This window comes from Argopecten irradians, chromosome 16 (genome assembly GCF_041381155.1).
Source record: "Argopecten irradians isolate NY chromosome 16, Ai_NY, whole genome shotgun sequence".
Lineage (NCBI taxonomy): Eukaryota > Metazoa > Mollusca > Bivalvia > Pectinida > Pectinidae > Argopecten > Argopecten irradians.
The window spans coordinates 6,971,845-6,992,305 of NC_091149.1; the positions used below are offsets into that span (position 1 = coordinate 6,971,845).

A 20,461-nucleotide genomic window follows, 5' to 3' on the forward strand; every position below is an offset into this window, starting at 1 on the left:
ATAGTAAGTTGCAGCGAAGCTTGCTGAGAAACTGAGAGCCTCTTATGTACCGAGTTGATCGGTCAGATTGAAATCTATATTCACGTCAATACGTTTCCGCTATAGTATACGTTTCCGCTATAGTCTGATTGAGAATTGAGGATGATAAAAGCAACAGTTTGAAATATAAAAGAAAACAGTTTCATTGAGAATACATATTTCGCCTTTGCATATTACAGAGCTAACTTCCTTGCTGATAGACCTGTATCGATTGTGACGCCATTACTTTATGACGAAACAAAACTTTTTCTCTGAAAATATGACGTTACACTCATAAAAAACAATCAGTATCTTCCCGCAAGGACAGATAACTCTGTAATATTCGTACTGCGAAGTGAAATTATTCTCGGTATGTAATTTCGTCATATTACAGAGGTATCCATTGTGACGTTTTGTGCTCGAAATCCACGTTGTTTTCTCAAAAACGCATGATGTTACACCCGTCAACATATGACGTAACAAGCAATACCTTCAATCAAGGGCAGATAACTCTGTTATATCTAAATAAAGAATAGTGTGATTGTACGATGTTGTCGAGAGGAGAAACATGAAAAGTGTTATAGTAGAGTAATGGTGTAAATGTGAGGCACATACCGAAATGTTTATAATGTACAGTCTTGTGAGATCATCTCGATTATCTTTGAACTCTGACCTTTGTTTCTTTGTTTATTTCCATATTTCAATTTCTTGTTTTATTAAAAAAAACTACTGATTGTTAAACCGTTTTCCATTTTCATTTAAGACTGATTTTGATTTAGAGACATGTCTTACACATGTGACATTTGTTAATGTATCTACACATTGGGGTAAGAACAATAAAACAAACAATGCGAATAAACAAGACCTACATTAAGTAGACTGGCTAAGAATGTATTAATTTAAATGTCAAACGAATATTAAATGCATTGTAGAAGCTTAAAAATCAATCATATTGTAAAAGAGAGTCAATGTGGGTTATCAAACAGCGCCACAAAGACATGGAATGACTACCCACATTTTTTACATAAATATTTCCAAGAAGTGGAATCATACATTCTAGACTGTTGACACGAATCATGTGTAGATGAACTTCACTGTTCTACTACTGGACCATAACTATTTAGAGGAGGGAGGGGAGGGGGACTACATTTGTTACGGATAAATGTTCAATTTCAATATAAAATATGGCTTTCATGAGCGATGGACACCTAACAAATATTTGTAGTAGCCAAAAATTTCATTCTTCAAAAAAGAATCTCCCGCACTCCTGAATTATTTCTTTGCAAACGATTTAGCGGACAAAAAGTGCAAAGTCGAAAGTATTCATATAAATGAATAATGAAAGTTTCCATTAAAACAAATACGTAAAATATCATTATCCGAAAAGCCGGAAATTGACGTCATTTTCTTGGGTCATGAAATAAGCATTATTGACCGCAATAGGAAAATCAAAGTTTAGCTTTGATGTTTTGACTATATGAGTTCATACGAGTTATCGATTAATTATCATTTCGCGGATGAAAGTTTCGAACCACAGTGATGATCGGTGAAATCGCAAAATATTCTTCCAGCGAAAATTAAATGTTGTACAGTAGATGAAACGATTACGTCTATATAGATATTGTAATCAAGAAATAATTTATGGTATTTTCACTACAAACAAGGGACACATTGTGTTAGGTTAGGTTTTTCTCTCTCTTTGATAATGCTGTATGATACAGGCTTCACGTAGTCATGTGGACCACGCTCACAGCAGATGAAATCACTTGTTGAAGATTATCAGCCCGGTCTAGGCTCTCTTTGATGACTGCATAAGTACACATGTGGCAATAATTTACCGAGCTGAGCAATCTACACGCCCAGCAGCTATACAAGCCAGGGACAACCCCAACTCATTCGTTACACACGAAAAATTTCGGTACTTAAAAAAGCTCCCCTCAAAAAAAAAAAAAATAATAATTAAGAAAATATGAAAAAGATAAGTATATAGAAGCAATTGCTCTTATAAATGTATTGACCTTTATTGAGATCAGTTAATGTGTTATTAAGCGAAGACAAAGTATAATGTCAGTATCTTCGATTCCATCAGGAAGATTCAACACAATACTAATCGAATCACATTTTTTTGGTAAAGAGTGATGAGCATTTTACAAGTACTATTTCAAATTTATTTTAACAAGGATAATTTAAAATTGATTTTTCAAGTTTAGCCTAACAATAAGATAACTAATAAAAGCTAATGCGTCGTATCTACAACGAGAATTAAAAAGCATCTCAAAAGATGACACTCTAACACTCATGTCCAATAAATGGAATGAATGGTAATAAATGAGCGAAAATTCGTCTCTGCAAATGAAAATAAATACAGTGCTGTATTGCGCAAATTCGTCTCTGAAAATAACAGTACGTACAATGCTGTCCTGCTTTAATTTGATTTCGAAAAAAAGCGTCGTAAAAAAATTGTTTTTACACGTTATAAAAAATTGAATTCAACTGTTTTTAGATGCCAAAATTAAACACAAAGACAAACATGTCAATAGGATGACAAAAATATGAAACAGTAAGGGAAAAAATGAGAAACGAAAAAAATCAATAGCAACAACAACATTAACACAAAATACTATAATTATCTGAAGAAAGATGAGGTATGGTGACATTCAAATCGTGGTAAATTGGTAATATTACCTTATGTATAAAGAATATGTACAATTACAAAACAAAAACTTAAGAATATTTTTTATATGATATGAACATAATATTTAAAGGGACAATTCGGTCTAAGAGAACATTAAAATTTGTACATATATTGGAAACAAACCAGTTCTAATGGAAATTAGATCAGTCGGTTTTACTGTGATATGCCAGAAAAGCCCATGGTGTTGAAATGTGTGTGAAATATTCAAACTCGCTCGCTGTCCGCCATTACACATTGTGGTCAAAAGTCTTGTATGCCGAACCCTGTCCCTTGCTCGTAAAGTAATGCAACTTTTGTATAGAACTGCTCAAATCGCTCAGACAGTAGTGTGTTTACCTTATTAGGTGAATTGTCTTACCTAAAAATCATTTTATCACCTCCTCAGTGGTTATGTAGTTCATTTGTTTAGCGTGCGTGACTTTGGCTCGGGTAAGGGTACAACGTATACATGTACCTGCTTTATCGTATTGATCAACGATTTGTAATTTCAATGGTATCAATTAAAATACTTTACAATGACGGGGAATTTGTCAATATTTTATGTTATATGTTTCATAAGAAATGTAGAACAATACATTTATGCCATTTTTGCTTCTTGGTTATGTAAAAGAATTAGCCTGAGTGAATTGTCCCTTTAACATATTGACAGTTCTACAGCTGAAACGGTTTCAAGGAGTTGAAATGAAAATTCATAATGCAAATTGGAATCTTCACATAAACACCAAACAGTTCTGAAAGAGTAATGTTTGTACAATTCATGAAAACAACTCCAGCAATTAGCAATCTTAACGAATAAAAATCACAAAAACAAACAACTAAGAAAACGAAAGTAAACAAATCCACGAAAGAAACGTATACAGGGAATTATAAGGAAAGGGAGGTAACTCGTAGAATAAACGACACCTAATTCGCTGAGGTTGTGTGACGTGCATATCTAAATTGAACGATAATGATACGATTTATAGCGTTTTAACATTAGTGTCTGAATTATCATCGGTTTTTGTGTTATGGTCAAAGATATAAAAAGTTAAATATACTACACATACCATATAGACAGTTAATTTTCTAAAAATGTAAAATATTTACCAGAAAATGTCCCATTTTGGTATGTTTTAACAGGTAGTTTGAATGAAAATGAATTAGAGTAGATTTCATAGCCCTTTTGGTTCTTTTAAAACTACAACAAGAAAACAAAAGTAAAATGTTTTGTGGAGGGGCAATTAGAAGTAGTTTTTATATGTTAAGTTAAAATAAATTGAGCAGTTGGCACTTAGTATGAACATCACCTTAAGTTGGCCCTAAGTATAACCTTTGAAAATTATGTCATTGAATTTTTTGACATCCATGTTACTGTCATACATGTCCGTCATGCAGGTAGGGCGTAAGAATTGTACCTGCTGCCTCAAATACATGATAGTAAAAGGCGACTAAATATAGGATATTATTTTCTCTTTCTTCCTACCTTAGTTTCTTCATCTTATCGACCCCCTTGACACCGCCTCACTTTTGGCCTTTTGTTGAGCGCTCGTCTATGTAAGGAAGCCTTTTGGTTTTGTCCCCTGACCGAGACAAACCAAAGTCTATAAACGTTGTAGTGAGTGTGGGACGACTGGTTCGCCCGTTGTCATAATGTGACCGGATAGGATGTGTTGCTTGGTGTCTTGGGTAGCATGCTTCAGTGATATAGCACTATAAATACGGCAACAGGTCCTCTATACAAGACACAACACGAATACACATTAGTCTTCCAAAAACACACTCGCACTTCATTCACGCAACACACCGCATACATGGGAGGCCGTCCTTAAATGACCCTGACTGTTAATATGACGTCAATTTATCAAACAATTCATACATGTACAGTTTAAATGTTAGAAAACAGAGTACGTAGAGTAAAACATTTTCATGGGGTTATAATTCAACAGGGTCCATATGCTGCATGTGGATGTGAAGAATAGTTTCAAACAGCATTCAGTGTCCATTTTCAATGGGGGTAAATTTTCACTTTTTCACTTGAATAGACAGGGCTCTTTATTATAATGTTTTTATTAATAATTAAGAAGAAAAATGCCATGCAATGTAAACCGGAATAGACATGGGTCATGATCATACAGGTTAACATTAATAATTAAAAGAGAAAAGGCACGCAGTTTTCAAAAACATTTATCGCGCACTTCATACACGCCGCACACCGCATACATGGGAGGCTGACCTTACATGACCATGGCAATTAATTGCACGTATATTTAATCAAACAAACAAAAGAAAAGTACCGGAATAGACAGAGGCATGGATTAGACTAACGCTGTTTTTGACAGATTACAATATTATTAGACCAAATCTTCTGTCTCTTAAAATGAGTTTCTTTTTTGTTGATTTGTCGTTTATTGATACGCTCATTTTAGAGACATTTCAATCACCCTTTCACTCCCATGAATCTTGAAATGGCGGTCGAGTTGAAGGAAGAGAGGATGATTGAAAAGGCTAAAATGTAACGAATTACAACCTGAGACCAGGTTAGTTGAGTGCATTGTTTAATCTAATAATGAAATAATTCCTCAATGTTGACGATACATGCAAAACAAACGTGAAAACCCACCACGACCAGGATGGCTGCATTTCTACCACATAAATGAAGGAGTCCTTTCTGTCTCTAAAATGAACGTATCAATAAACGACAATAAAAAGGAAATGAGCTCATTTTAAGAGACAGACGATTCGATCTATAATGTAATAAGATTCATATGTCAAAGGTCATGACATTGAAGTTCAGGAATATTGGTGAGCTTATGATAAGGACGAGGTGAATGAAGATAGCGTTTATAACCAGGTCAGTCACACCTGACAAAAGTAGATTGGACTTTTGTTTAACTATACAACATAAAACTTTAGCTACCATCAATTCTATTGATTTATCGGAAACATAGGAGAAAGTATTACGTCACCATGTTCAGGAGCTGTTTTGTGGTAATTACTGTATTAATATCGCTTACTCATGGTAAGTATGATGAAAATTTAGCATTCTTTGCCTTCTAATTTAAAACACCAACTTGTCAAAGGTATTGCGTACGCTACTCTCCCTGAAAGAGTATCGTATTGAATACCCTTGGCTAGAAAAGTTGTAATACTCATGCTTCTTATTTTGTTTCTTAGTATGCTATTATACAGCTGTTATGTATGGTTATACATGAAGGATATTCGAGTTTCATAAAATGAAGTACAAGTAATTACGTACTCGCATTATGTAGGTATTGTCTACTAAAATTGGTAACATATAATGTTGTATTTGTTTAACAATACTTTAACATGCCAAGTACACGAGTTTACATTCAATAAAATACCTCTTTCTACCATATTACACTACACAAAGGCACAGGTAAGTTTACATATCTAGTGTAGAACCCTACACTGTTTCGGCCTATATCTCAAGATCAATTTGAACTGAAATAATTTCAACTAAAATTCACCTGAAAATGACAAAAACAAATCTTCATCTGAAATTCTGGTCAACTTCATGGGAATTTTTTAATTGACCTGAATTGACGTTTATGCTGTTTTGAAGTAAATTTGACCTGGAAAATCTGAGAGGAAATTGACCTGAATTCATATTACCTGTGTAGGGTAGGTCTCCATGTATGGAACCCATACATGATCCCTAACAGTGGCGAATATTATGTTAGGCCATAGTTGTGTCTGTTCTGGTTTTAGAAATTTTGTTTATTATTCTCCAAATATCGTGACATAATTTACCATATTAAGAGAACCTATCGTTTTTTGTTATTCATTTTACGCTTGGAAAGTATCAGGAAATATTAAATTCCCCGTTTATCATATTTTATTGCTCAGGTCAATAACAATGTGTTTTTCTAAAACCTTCGTTCAGACGTAAAACAGAAAAATACAACCCTGACCTGATGCTATTCTATCATATAGCGTTTACTTATTTAAGGATTAGCTAGAATATATAAGCGGTTTACTCAGATTTGTGTGTGATATCTCCATAACATAATAAATAGGTGAACTATAGTATCTGTAGTATCCACATAATTCAAATTAAATTCGGTCCGTTATATTATCAGTATGTGTATATTTCTGTTCTGTAAGATTGTTGTAACCGGATGTAAGTCTGTAATAGGCATGCGCCAGGGGGTTAGAAAAACCATGCTGTTTCGGAATACACGCTGATCATGCAAGTCACAGAAGCTGTCTTGTTCTTATTTGCTTTTCACTGAAAATACTACAGTATCTTAGATATTATGTCAAATATAACGTTATAAAGGTCAACGTCATTTTCTTTTTCTTACTATTTATAAGCAAATGAATGCAAGATTAAAGTATATCATTGTATTTTGCAGCATGTCCCCATGGATGGGTAGAAAACAACGCAATCTGCTATTTCTTCAGTACTAGGGCGGCGTCATGGTCTGATGCTGGTGTAAGTCGAACCTTGAGAATGAATATTTGATTACTTAAAAAATTTTTAAGATCACTTGCTATAACAGGGTTGGGTTTGAAGTAAGTTAGAGTTATTTCCCTTAAACCAGGAAAATGAAAATTCATAGATCAGTTTGATATTTGTTTGTCCTACTGATCCGGGGTAATTATCTAATTGGTTTGGTTTGATTTCATTACAATAGCTTCCTATTAAGAACCAGGGTCATGTTAGGACGATTTCCCATGTATGCAGTGTGTTGTGTGTATGAAGTGTGAAGTGCCTGTTTTGGGTGACTGCAGTATATTCGTGTTGTGTCTTTTTTTATAGTATTTTTTTTCTTGCCGTTTTATAGTGTTATATTACTGAAGCATACAAGCCGACCGATCACATTATACTTACAACGGGCGAACCAGTCGTCCCACTCACAGGGTCGATCGCTCAACCGAAGGCCAAAAGTAAGGTGGTGTCAAAGAGAGACGTCAGGAAGAAGAAAGTACAGTTTGTTTGTTTGATTAATTAACGTCCTATTAACAGCTATGGTCATGTAAGGACGGCCTCCCATGTATGGTGTGTGTTGCATGTATGTTGTGCGAGGTGCGTGTTTTGGAGACTGCGATCTATTCATGTTGTGTCTTCTTGTATAGTGGAACTATTGCCCTTTTATATATATCACTGAAGCATGCCGCCGAAGACACCAAGCAACACACCCCACCCGGTCACATTATACTGACAACGGGCGAACCAGTCGTCCCACTCTGAAAGTACGGACGGAAGAAAGGAAAGATAATGTCCTAGTTGTATTTTACGATATGCAATAGGGACTGCAGGTACAATTCTTACGCTCTACCAGCTGGGCACAATTATGTAACTTGATTAAATACATTAACGTCTTATTATCAGCCAGGATCATTAAGGACGAACTCCCGTTAATGCAATGTGGTATCTGCGTGCGTGGTTGAGGAGTTTCTGCTCCTGCTCAGCGCTCAGCATACAGGGAGTATGACGTCTGGTTCGTCTGTTGTCAGTATAATGTGACCGGTGGGGTGTGTTGCTTGGTGTCTTTGGCAGCATGTTTTATTGATATAGCACTATAAAAACAGTTTCCACTAAACAGAAGACAACACGAACGCAGTCTCCCAAAACACGCACCATGCACTACATACACGATTCACACCGCATACATGGAAGGCCGTCCTTACATGAGCCTGTCTGTTAATAGGACGTTTATTGATCTAAGAAACAAAGAATGCAATCTGTTCATGTTGTGGAACTTTTTTGTGTTATCTGACTGAAGCATGCTATCAGAGACACAGAATAAGCCGGTCACATTATACTGACAACAGCCAAACCAGTCGTCACTTTCTATTTATGCTGAGCGCTACATTAAGCAGACGCAGAAACTACCACTTTTACAGACTTTGGTGTGTCTCGGACAGCGGACAGAACCCAGAGCCTTCCTCACAGGGCTGAGCGTTCAACTCATGGCCAAAAGTGAGATGGTGTCAAGGGAGACAGTAGGAAGAGTAGCAAAGATGAAGATTTCTATTTCTCAGTTTGACAATTTTCCACACATGATGAAAACTAAAGGCCCGCTACCTTTCGGCTTTTGATTTTGAAAATGGGAATGTAAAACGAGATCGTTAATTTTGTAGAGTTTCTAAAGTTATGATCTTACCGCTAATACTAAACGTGTCATGACCTTCTGAACAATTTGATTAAAATAAATAAAATAAACTTTCATAACTCGGGTCGTCTTATTAGCTCACCTGATCCGAAGGACCAAGATGAATTTATGCCAAACTGTGGCGTTCGGCGTCGGTCACCAATCGACTACTTCTCCATAACCGCTGGTAGAAATTCAACAAAATTTGACTTGTATCATCCTTATGGAGCATTAACTGAAAATTGTACAAATGATGGGACTGACCCCACAGGGTCTGAGGGGTGGGGCCAAAAGGGGTAAGTTTGGTTATTTCCATATAAACGACTTCTTCTCTGAAATTAAGCATGGAATAGCACCCATAATGCAATGGTAGCATCCTTATAGGTTGAGGATTCAAAATTGTACAAATGATGGGACTGAACCCCCGGGGGCCTGAGGGGCAGGGTCAAAAGGGGTCAATTTGGCTATTTCCAATGACTTCTTCTCTGCAACTGAGCATTGGGGAACACTCATGATTAAATTGTAGCATCCTGATAGGGTTTGGATTCAAATGATGAGGCTGACCCCCGGGGGCCTAAGGGGCGAGGTCAAAAGGGGTCATTTTTGCTATTTCGATACAAACGACTTCTTCTCTGAAACTAGACATGGGAAAGCACCCATAATGCAATGGTAGCATCCTTATAGGGTGGGGATTCAAAACTGTACAAATGATAGGGCTGACCCCCGTGGGAACAGAGTTGGGGTCAAAAGGGATCAATTTGGCTGTTAACATATTAATAACTTTTTTATCTACAACTTAGCATGGGCTAGCACTCACTATGCATGGTAGTCATCCTTATATGGTGGGGATTTTAAATTGTAAAAAAATGATAGGGCTGATCCCCGGGGCCTTAAGCGCGGGGTCAAAAAGGTTAATTATGCTACTATTTTCATATAAATTACTTCTTCTCTGACACTATGTATTGGATAGCATATTCGTATGGTTTTATAGCATCAATTATATGGTTGGGATTTAAAATTAATATAAATCGTTGGGTCAATTTTGCTTTTTTTTTAAATTGTAAGTGGCTTAGTGTTTATTTGAGTCACATAATTAATTTATACAGAATTACTCAACAAAAAACTTAAATTGCAGGTGAATGATACAGGCCTTCTTGTGTTTTTTTCCCGGCATAGTCCTAAATACTGCGCGGTATTTGACTATCACTGCGCCAGACGGATAAAACCGCGAAATGACTCTCCACCGTTATCATACTAGTATATCAAGAAGAAAATCTTGCATAATTTTGGTATTGTAACCTCATCTTAGGCCATCGTTAAATATTTTTATCCCCCGCCTTTCTCCGAAACGAGGGATATTAATTTGTTTGTCGTCTGTCTGTCTGTCTGTCTGTCTGTAACACTTCGTTTCTGTGCAATAACTGTAACAAATTAAAACTGATTTTCTTCAAACTTGGTGACAAGGTGAAATGTCTTCAAGGCTCGGCCAAGTTCGATCGCGACTGTCGATGGACTTTATTTAGCGGAGTAATGGCCCTTTGAATTACTAAAAACGTCGTTTTCTGCTTTTTTCCATGCAATAAGTGTAACAAATGTAAATCCATTTTCTTCAAAGTTAAAAACACGTGTTTTATATCCTATTATAGGACTCGGACCCTATGTTTCGTGTTACGCCTTCCCTTTTTCAACGGAACCTTATTCTGCGGAGTTATTAGTTATGACCCTCTTGCTTGAATAAAGAAATAAGGCAGTTTCTGCCACTTGCTGTCATTAAATAAACTGTATATTAATTACATAACTGTTTTTTAGTAAAACTTTGGTTAACAAAGGTTGAATGACCTATGATGCCTGGCCAAGGTTTTCGGGGCCCCCCCCCGGGGGGGAATCTAACTCTTTCAGCGCGAATATTATTGATCAGTGCTTATTGAAATTTAATGTACTACTAAATGTTACATATGTCCTTGCAGTTTCTGTGTTGTAATAAAACTAACCAAATGTTAAATACTAATATTGTTTTTTAAAACTTGGTAAACAATCGCTTTAATGCACTAAGGGCTTAGCAAAGTTCAATGGCCACTTTTGGCAGATCTTAATTAGCAGAGTTGATGGCCCATTGATTAAATATAAAAAAGTACATTTTCTGCCACTTCCGTACAATATCTGTAACTAAAATATTGACCCGATATGTCTTCAAACTTTGTACCAAGTTAAATGTCTTATTTTCGATAATAAGATCCTTCAGTTTCATGTTTCACACCAGGGTTAAACCTAACTCTCGTTAATGTTTACCTACAAATATGTCCTGAAAGCGCGGGGATGGACATTCCACGAATTTGCTTGTCTGACGTTATTAATGCTATTTAAAATAGGTATGTGGCTGTGGGCCTTTAAATATGTCGCCACCAACCATTAAGAAGCACACCCTCCATATATCCGGATTAAAACTTGGTGAGGGTTTAGTTTGGTGTTTAACGGACTAATGAAATATTTTTTCAGAGTATTTGCAGAAAGTTTAATGCTCATAACTTGCGGAACCGAAGGGAGGCCGCTGACTTGAGGCTGTTATTGTCAGAAGCTCTCATAAATATCAATTCGTAAGTTCTCTTTTCCTTTTAGACTTTCTTGCTAACAGTGTATGCATATTGTTGTAAAATACAGAATTATTGATAAAAAGCCGAGTCGCCTGGTTATGAACCCTAATTGGTATATTGTTTTTATTTCATAATCATTATAGTGATTATTTAGATTTTTTAAAGAAGCTTTTCGATAATTTTTGCTAAGAAGTTCAATGTGATGTTTCAGCGAGTAATATTAATTTGACCTGTGAATGGATTATACAATTTTCTTATCATTGGCCTTAGAGACTTACTGGTTGATGGATTACATAAATGAAACAGCGAGGGCACAACTTTAAAGACACACCGTCAACACAACAGTTTAAACCGTTTATTTCATTCCAGTTTTGATGTATTCCTAAGGGGCAACTACCTTCTCATATATGGCCGTACGCAGAGCCTTCGATTTTGTTAAATATATTCAAGGGTGGATATAGCGACAGTAATAGTAAACACTTGGATATCGAGAAAGTGTTCCTAGTCCTCATTTATAGGCAACAGGGTACTGATGCCATCAAATGAAAGCACATTCTCGCATTGTTTTGGTGTTGTAACCTCATCTAAGTCCATTGCTAGATATTTTCTTTTGTTTTTATTGTTTTATGAAACGTTTGATTTTTTTTTTCGGAAAGTAACTGGGCCTTTAAACAAGTATAGATATATTTGATAGTACCTTAGTACTACAAAACAAAGACTGAGAACGGACATCAAAATTATTGTTGTTTTTGAACTATCGTTATAACTTTTCGTATATAGCTGTAATAGTGCTTGGTTCAATTTTTAGTACAGCTCTTTCTATTTCTAAATTCTGAAGAAAACATTTTTTACAATCATCAAGTTTATTTATTATGTTTTATGTATGCTGTAGGTTGTGTGTATGTTGTGCGAGGTGCGTGTTTTGGAGAATATGTTCGTGTTGTGTCTTCTTGTATAGTGGAACTGTTCCCTTTTTATAGTGCTATATCACTGAAGCATGCCGCCGAAGACAGCAAACAACACACCCCACCCGGTCACATTATACTGACAACGGGCGAACCAGTCCCACTCCCTGTATGCTGAGCGCTAGGCAGGAACAGAAACTACCACTTTTATAGACTTTGGTGTGTCTCGGCCAGGGGACAGAACCCAGATCCTTCCTTCAAAGGGGCGAACGCTCAACTCAAGGCCAAACTTGAGGCGGTGCCAAGGGTGTTCTTCATAGTGTTTTTTTGTGTTTTGTTTTGTTTTGATTGTTTTTTATTTTTTTTCATTTGTTTGATTGTTTTTTGGTGGGTTTTTTGTTCCGTTTTTTTTTCTGCAAAAGTCTTCTTATATTTCGGGACACAGAAAAAGTGTTTATTAGTTACCATTATACTAAGTGGTCGCTACATTTTGCTGTATATGGAAAAATAAAGCATAAATCTTAATAATATTTCATCAATATAGCATCAATTGGGGAGTACTTCTTAGGAGGGACTGACTTCTTCGTGGAAGGTGAATGGGTTTGGGCTAGTACCATTGAACAATCACGAATGCGAACTGGTCACCAGGGGAACCGAACGATCAAGCCGCCCACGAGGACTGTTTGGGTATGGTGATGAGCGGTCGCTGGAATGATGTCCCTTGTAATATTTCACTTCCGTTCGTCTGTGAACTGGGAGTAAGTATGTCTCGTACTCAAGTCCCTTAAATCGGCGCGGATATCTAAACCATTTTGTAGTTGTATGTTCTATGATAAATGCATTTAACACGTCTTTCCGTGCTGACCTACTTTTGTAAAATGAAATAGAATTGACTTGCAGTCGCGGTTTTTTTTTTTTCCCAAAAATGTGTTTCAAAAATGGCGGAATATCATATATTAAAACGTCGAATTATGAGGGAAAAACTCCATTCATATGTGGATATGAAGGATAGGGATATTCTACCGTCGGGATCACAAAATGAATGTTGTTAAAACGGATAGAATATGACCTATCATTCATATCCATATATGAAATAGTCTTATAGTCTTTTACTGGAGTCCCCAAAAGACAGCTCACATGCTTTTGACAATGACGTCATCGATACATACGAAAACTATTGTCGAGAATGTCATTAATTATGACGCATTGCGGTATCTTTATGATGTCGGCGCTATATTTTTTGTTTTTAATTTCTTGAGAGGGTAAAAAAACAATCAAACATGGATATCTCAATCTGAGTGAAATATTTCTGCAGCCAGCCCTTGGCAAGCCTTTGGATGTTCAGCCGAAATCTTTCACTCGGTTTGAGTTATCCCTGTCCACTTGACAGACCCATGTAAGCTTCTATCATTATTGTGTTGTTTTTTAAGAAATGTAAATATAAGCATTAAACTACAATAGATAGGCAGTTATTGGAGTATGGATGCAAACTAGACAAAGACAGTTCAATGCCTAAGTAAAAAAAATGATGTAGAAATAGTTTGTTTGGAAACGTTTTATTATATTCTATTTCAGAAATGACTTCGGCCAATCTACTCTCGGATAGGATTGATTATATTGTTTAAATTATGTTTATATGAATATAAGAAATAAAAACTTTGAATAAGAATCTACATTTGTATATGTGTATTTTTGAGAAAAGAGAGAGAAATAAGGGGGAGAAAAAAAACCAGCAAACATTTCACTATTGACCAATTTGACTTAATCCAAATACATTTGATCAAAAACAGATTTTATTTGTACAAATGTACATGCAGTAACGTCAAATACGACCTTCGAAATTTTAATTAAAAAGGTCCTGGGACTTGCACCATGAACAATCTTTAGTTGCTAACAAGAGACGTTTGGCAGGGTTCATGTTTTATTCCTAATCAATATTAAAGAAGACCACCAGAGTTGTAGGACAGGGTTCGCTTTTTATCCACAACGATTTGAACATATTTTATTTTTAACAATAAAAAAGAGATGTACGTCAAAGGACCTAGTATAGTTTTGTTCCTTATGTCCCCAAATCTAAATTTCAAAAAATGTTATTGATTCTAAAGGCATGCTAGTTGTGTGTCAATGCAGATCAAATTCACCAAACCAGTAACTCACATACTTGTTTGTTTGTTTGAGTTTTACGACCAATCGACATCTAAGGTCATTTAGAGTCAAACTACAAGTCAAGCATACAACTCTTGTTCAGGTAGCTTCGCCACTTTTCAACGTCTATTAATAATGGAAATAAAATACTTCAATATTTTTATTGTGAGATATTTGCAAAGTACTGACCGCTGGTCGATGTGTTTTCTCTTGGTACTCCGGTTTTCCTTCCCGTCTAAACCGGACACGTCCTTAAATGACCCGTGCTGTTAACTAAATGTTAAATGAATCAAATTAAACCAGAAAATGTGAAACAAACTTCCATATACCACAACATCCCAAAACATACACACAAACGTGGAACACATCACTTGTAGAGGATGCCGTCCATGAAAATGAATGGGCTGTTAATAGGATGTAAACCAGCTCTTATCTTTTACTTGAGGTTGAGTAATCGTTCCTACAAGGAAGAAATTTAACACCTTTAATGACAGAACATAATATTTCTGTTTCTGCTTACAACGATACAGTACAGAGTCCCCATCCACGGCAAGTTCGATTAGGTGTTCAGTTCTCCAACGTAACTTATTAACTTCTCTTAGTTTTTATCAGAAGGCTTATGGTTAATGAATATCAAATGTCCAATAAATAGCTGAAATAAAATTTCATTGTAAGTGCCAGACATTAAAAAAAAACCAACAAATTATAAGGTCATATACAGATAACAAATACAAATGATCATCAGCCCTATAAGACTTTCGATTAAATATATAAATGTAACGAGGCACTATGTATGAAATGAGGTCTTTTTGAATCATCCTTATCATCCTTATCAGTATTGAATGACATTTCCTATCTGTACTGTAAAGCTAGTAAAACAGGCCATACGACGGTAGATTAAGCAGACGACATGCGAAGTGGATTACTTCTCCTGTTCAGTTTGGTGGGAACGCTTGTTCAAGGTTAGCGGAAACAAAACGGTAACAGTGGTTTTTTGGTTTTTTTTTTTTGTTTTTTTTTTTTTTTTTTTTTGGGTATAACTTATTTACTTAGAAGTAATCTTCAAGAAGGCAGTAACTTAGAGGAGAGTTGGTAGTTCCTTCCATTCAGGATTTTTCTCTACACACCCGCACATAACGATAAGGATACACATCAATTTGGTTTCGTTTGTCTCACTAGACTTAAGAATCAACTTTCAATAATCATTTTGTTGTTGTTAAAAATAAAATGCCAAAATAGTTCCACCTGATTGATAATAACTTCATATTGACCCTTGACCTTTGACCTAGCTTGCCCATCAGGCTGGATACAACATGGGGAACGCTGTTATTTCTTCAGTATAGTCGATGCTGGATCCTGGTCCGAAGCTGGTGTGAGTTCTTTCATTCATACGATAAGAATACATTATTAAATGCAGAAATGGTATTGAACCTGTATTAAAATAACAAGGAATTAAATTATGTTGTATTAATAAAGTTTATTTCGAACTTTCTAAAGTGATACAGTGGTAATGGACCCCATTAATGTAATTAATTTTGCGGATCATTTACAGTTGTTGACTGGGTTGAGGGCAACAGATTATTTGTTGAACCCGAAGACAAACTGTGGCCCGAGGCCGAAGGCCGAGGGCAACAGATTGTGTGAGGGTCCAACAAATCATCTGTTGCCCGAAAACCCAGTCGATAACTGTTGTGTTATACCCATTGACCTCCAAACAATGCATTTACGTCACGAATTGTAGGTGTGACGTCACTCCGTTCCAACAGCACATTTTAACAGTCGATTTTAACAGTTCTTTGGACCCGCTCGACGGAACAGTTCATTTATTGGCATTTTGCCAATAGAGTTTATATAGGAACTATTTTATAGGGGTATAACAATACATGCTAATGGTATACTGTCGTTGCCAACAGTTGCTGTAAATGCACTTAGTGTCTTTTTACAACTGATTATAACCTACATACGGAAATATAAGCAGAGGTAAAAAATAATTCGCGGTATATTTGCGATGTCGCAAAAAAAATTCCTCTAAAATATAAGTAATTGATAAATCATATCCAATTATAGTCAAATCATGCATTTGATTTAATTTTTTTTATAAGTTTTAAGTCTAAATCGCAGATTGTTTGGTCCCGCAAAACTAACCGGTTATATGCCACTAGTTCAGGCCCATGTATTAATTGCATTATACATTGATTCATCACTTTATCGTATGATAATTATCTGTTGGTTTACTCTACTTTTCGTGCGTATTTTATATATTCCAGGGGTTACTATCGCTGTCGTAATATTCACCCTGGATTATCCTATAGCAACAAAAAAGGCACTGTGTGAGAAAACAGATGAGACAGGTAATTTGGTCTTTTAATGTGCATCAAAAGAATCGAATAATAATAACACACTTTATTGCTTTCAAGCTCTTTGTAATTTCAAAGGAAGGCTTTACAGGCTTGTAATTGGTCAATTTCTGTTTCTCCTAAAATACCTCCATTCGCTATGACATAGTCCAGGGGTGGATATTATGACAGTGATTTTTAAAAAAAAACCCGGAGTGTCGAGGATGAGTAATCTTCGAAGGACGTCTCTGTACTTGGTCCTTTGTTTCCTTTCCTGGACTTTTTACAATGTTTTTGTGTTATTTTGTTTATACAGTTCTACTATGACACAGTCCATGGGTGCATGCTATGACAGTGACAGTAACCCCTGCAATGTCGAGAGGATACGTTTGTTAAATGTTTATGTTTATTCGTAATTTAATAGGGCTATTGTCGTAACTTCAATGCACAACTAGCTGAACCAGACACACCATCGGCCGTGACATTCCTAGACGGCGAGGTCAGAGATAAACACCGTAAGTTAGCATCAACTGAAAATAATAGCGACTAAGAGACATTTCTTCGTTCTGACATCAAAATTCTAAAAATAAAATGAATAGAAGAAACTTAAAGATGCTCCACCGCTGACAAATGGTATTTTTTCACTATCAAAAACAGGAGCAGACGATTTAGTATTTTTCTTCAGTTACAAAAGCTACTTACTTTACACCATTACCACCATTGAAAAGCTTAAGCTTTTAATTTTACTTCAAGTAAAAAAATATGAAAAATAATTAATTGCATCCCGAAAAAATTCTGTGGCACTATATCCTATATGGAATGAAGTACTGATTGCGCATGCACCTAAGGCAAAATAAATTATTTCATGTTATTTGTTGTGTTAATTCGACATATATATGCACGATTGAACACCAATTGCTGTTCAAATTATTAGCATCATTTATGCTCTGTCGGCGGTGGAGCATCTTTAAGCGAGAATGGATGTATTGTAAAAATATATACAAAATTAGGTGACCACAGTTCGAGTTCGAATCCAATGTGGTACAGCGATCGGACGTTTTTTCCGGATACTCCGGTTTTTATCTTTCATCTAAACCTGGTACGTCCGTGCACGACCATCGATGTTAATAGGACGTTAAATTAATCAAGCAAAACTACTACGAAATTAATAATAAGAAAACTTTCTATCCGACCATATAATGCAGATGATAGAAATTTTGTAGTGAAATATGTTCAAAGGTTTTCTTAAAAATTGGGCTTTCGGTTAAAGAAAATAAATAAGCCAGATGTTGACTTATAGATCGTCCTAAATGCATACGCTTTATCAATATATTTGAAACTATCAATTATTGTTCAAATGATAAATATTGTTTACACTTTGTCGGCGATGGAACATCTTTAAATAATCAAATGTATGTCAATATTTCGTTATTTCAGCAAAACAGGGCGAATACTATCTGGGCGGGTCAGACTTCTTTGTTGAAGGCGAATGGCGGTGGGCAAGCAGCTTAAATGTAATCACAAACGCCCCCTGGGGTTCCGGTGAACCAAACGACCAACTAGGGAAAGAGGATTGCCTGGCCTTGACCATAATTGGTTACTGGAATGACGTACCATGTAATACGTCACTTCCGTTTGTGTGTCAAGTAGAGTAAGTACTGAAATATAGATTGTTTTACGAAAATTAGTCAGTGCTTTGTTGATGTAACACTTGTACCTCTATGTATTGCAAGACGGTCGTTCGGCTACTTCCCTCTGTGGTATTACTTTTATCAAAACATTATCAAAGGGAAACATATAAATTACAATATAATTGATCAATTTATCGAATTCATTAATGAAATTATACCCCCGCCTCCGTTGAGAACAGTTTTACAACACGTAAATTCCGTAGTCTATTATACATCTATTGAAAATGATATCATTATAACTGGTGCATTGCTTAATATAAATACATGACGATGTTGTAAGTATACAAAGTCACAGTAAAATAATTCCATTAGGTCTGGTGCATTACCTAATTATATTATAACGCTGTGTTGTAAGTATACAAAGTCACAGTAAAATAAAATCCATTAGGTCTGGTGCATTACCTTATATTAATATATAACGATGTTGTAAGTATACAAAGTCACAGTAAAATAATTCCATTAGGTCTGGTGCATTACCTAATTAATATATAACGATGTTGTAAGTATACAAAGTCACAGTAAAATAATTCCATTAGGTCTGGTGCATTACCTAATTAATATATAACGATGTTGTAAGTATACAAAGTCGCAGTAAAATAATTCCATTAGGTCTGGTGCATTACCTAATTAATATATAACGATGTTGTAAGTATACAAAGTCACAGTAAAATAATTCCATTAGGTCTGGTGCATTACCTAATTAATATATAACGATGTTGTAAGTATACAAAGTCACAGTAAAATAATTCCATTAGGTCTGGTGCATTACCTAATTAATATATAACGATGTTGTAAGTATACAAAGTCACAGTAAAATAATTCCATTGGTCTGGTGCATTACCTAATATTAATATATAACGATGTTGTAAGTATACAAAGTCACAGTAAAATAATTCCATTAGTCTGGGCATTACCTAATAAAATATATAACGATTTTGTAAGTATACAAAGTCGCAGTAAAATTATTTTATTAGAACTGGTACATTGCTTAATATAAATACATGACGATGTATCATTCCATAGATCTGGTACATTACCTAATATATAAAGATATTATAAGTATACACAGCCACAGTAAACCTGCCTTAGCGACTACCTCAGTCAAACGTCAACCTGCTTGATACAACCACTTTTTCTGGTTTCCCAAATGGATCCTTTTCTACATAATGTGTTGAAAGACCACCAGGCTATGAAGGCTATTCTATCTTTGCCAGTTGGGTGACAATCGCGAATAAAACTGTATTTAATGCTTAACGTTTTTTTTTTTTTTTTTTTTTTGTTTCAGCAATGAGTTTAGCCAAACAGCTATCGGTTAACGTTTTCGATTCATCATTATCTAAATGATTTCAAAAGGATAATTCATTATTCTTCAATGAAATACCTTTATATATGAGAACTATAAATAAATTTGTTTACCTAAGCAATTCTAAATCTTTCATGATGCTTTTAATACTTATCCATTTCTTCTTGTGTGTTCTCTATGGTAAGAGAGTATATACACTTCCTCCTTACTAATTAAATCATTCACGTCACTTTTCACGACGAATGTCACTGATGAAGCAGAAGGCGTTTCTCCTCCGGAGCTCCTGGGTTTCGTAATAACCCCAAATATGTGTTGATGTGATGTGCCCAATTTGAAGAAATTAAAGATATTTTGACAAATTGTTGATCTTATTAAAAAGAGGAGAAACTACCGGAGAGTTATATAAAGGAGAGAAAAATCGATTTTTTCAATAGATTCAATAGATCTTAGTGCGTTGCGGTAGCGAATACTAGTCGATGATTGTCATAGAAAAAATATTTTTGGTAAATCATATTTATAGTTTCTTTTCTTTTTTTATGTTTTGAATATTGATGTAAGTCTTATATCTTTTCTTCTATTTCCTACAATGGTCATTCTACATTTTTTAACATGTCTCTGACCCCTCAGATTATAAACTTTAACGTTACTTCTCTGAACTGAACTCAATGTAATCTCATAA

The 20,461-nt window shown here is 35.4% G+C and overlaps 1 protein-coding gene and 1 pseudogene across 1 annotated transcript; both read left to right on the plus strand.

The window, feature by feature from the left end:
• Positions 1-5,637: 5,637 nt before the first annotated feature.
• On the plus strand, positions 5,638-13,980 carry LOC138310872 (C-type lectin domain family 4 member E-like; annotated as a pseudogene).
• A 1,235-nt stretch (positions 13,981-15,215) lies between these two features.
• Positions 15,216-20,057, plus strand: LOC138310540 (C-type lectin domain family 4 member E-like). The gene is made up of 5 exons (XM_069251795.1): positions 15,216-15,414; positions 15,742-15,824; positions 17,213-17,303; positions 18,226-18,439; positions 19,765-20,057. Exons 1-5 carry the CDS (start codon positions 15,363-15,365, stop codon positions 19,793-19,795), a joined length of 471 nt encoding a protein of 156 aa, XP_069107896.1. The 5' UTR covers positions 15,216-15,362; the 3' UTR covers positions 19,796-20,057.
• Positions 20,058-20,461: the final 404 nt, after the last annotated feature.

What these genes read in the sequence shown, in the direction of transcription:
- LOC138310540 (XM_069251795.1), top strand. Translation starts at nt 15,363, where the DNA reads ATGCGAAGTGGATTACTTCTCCTGTTCAGTTTGGTGGGAACGCTTGTT. An exon ending in GGTGGGAACGCTTGTTCAAG is followed by an intron (nt 15,415 to 15,741) that starts GTTAGCGGAAAC and finishes CCTTTGACCTAG; the next exon opens with CTTGCCCATCAGGCTGGATA. An exon ending in CCGTTTGTGTGTCAAGTAGA is followed by an intron (nt 18,440 to 19,764) that starts GTAAGTACTGAA and finishes TTTTTGTTTCAG; the next exon opens with CAATGAGTTTAGCCAAACAG.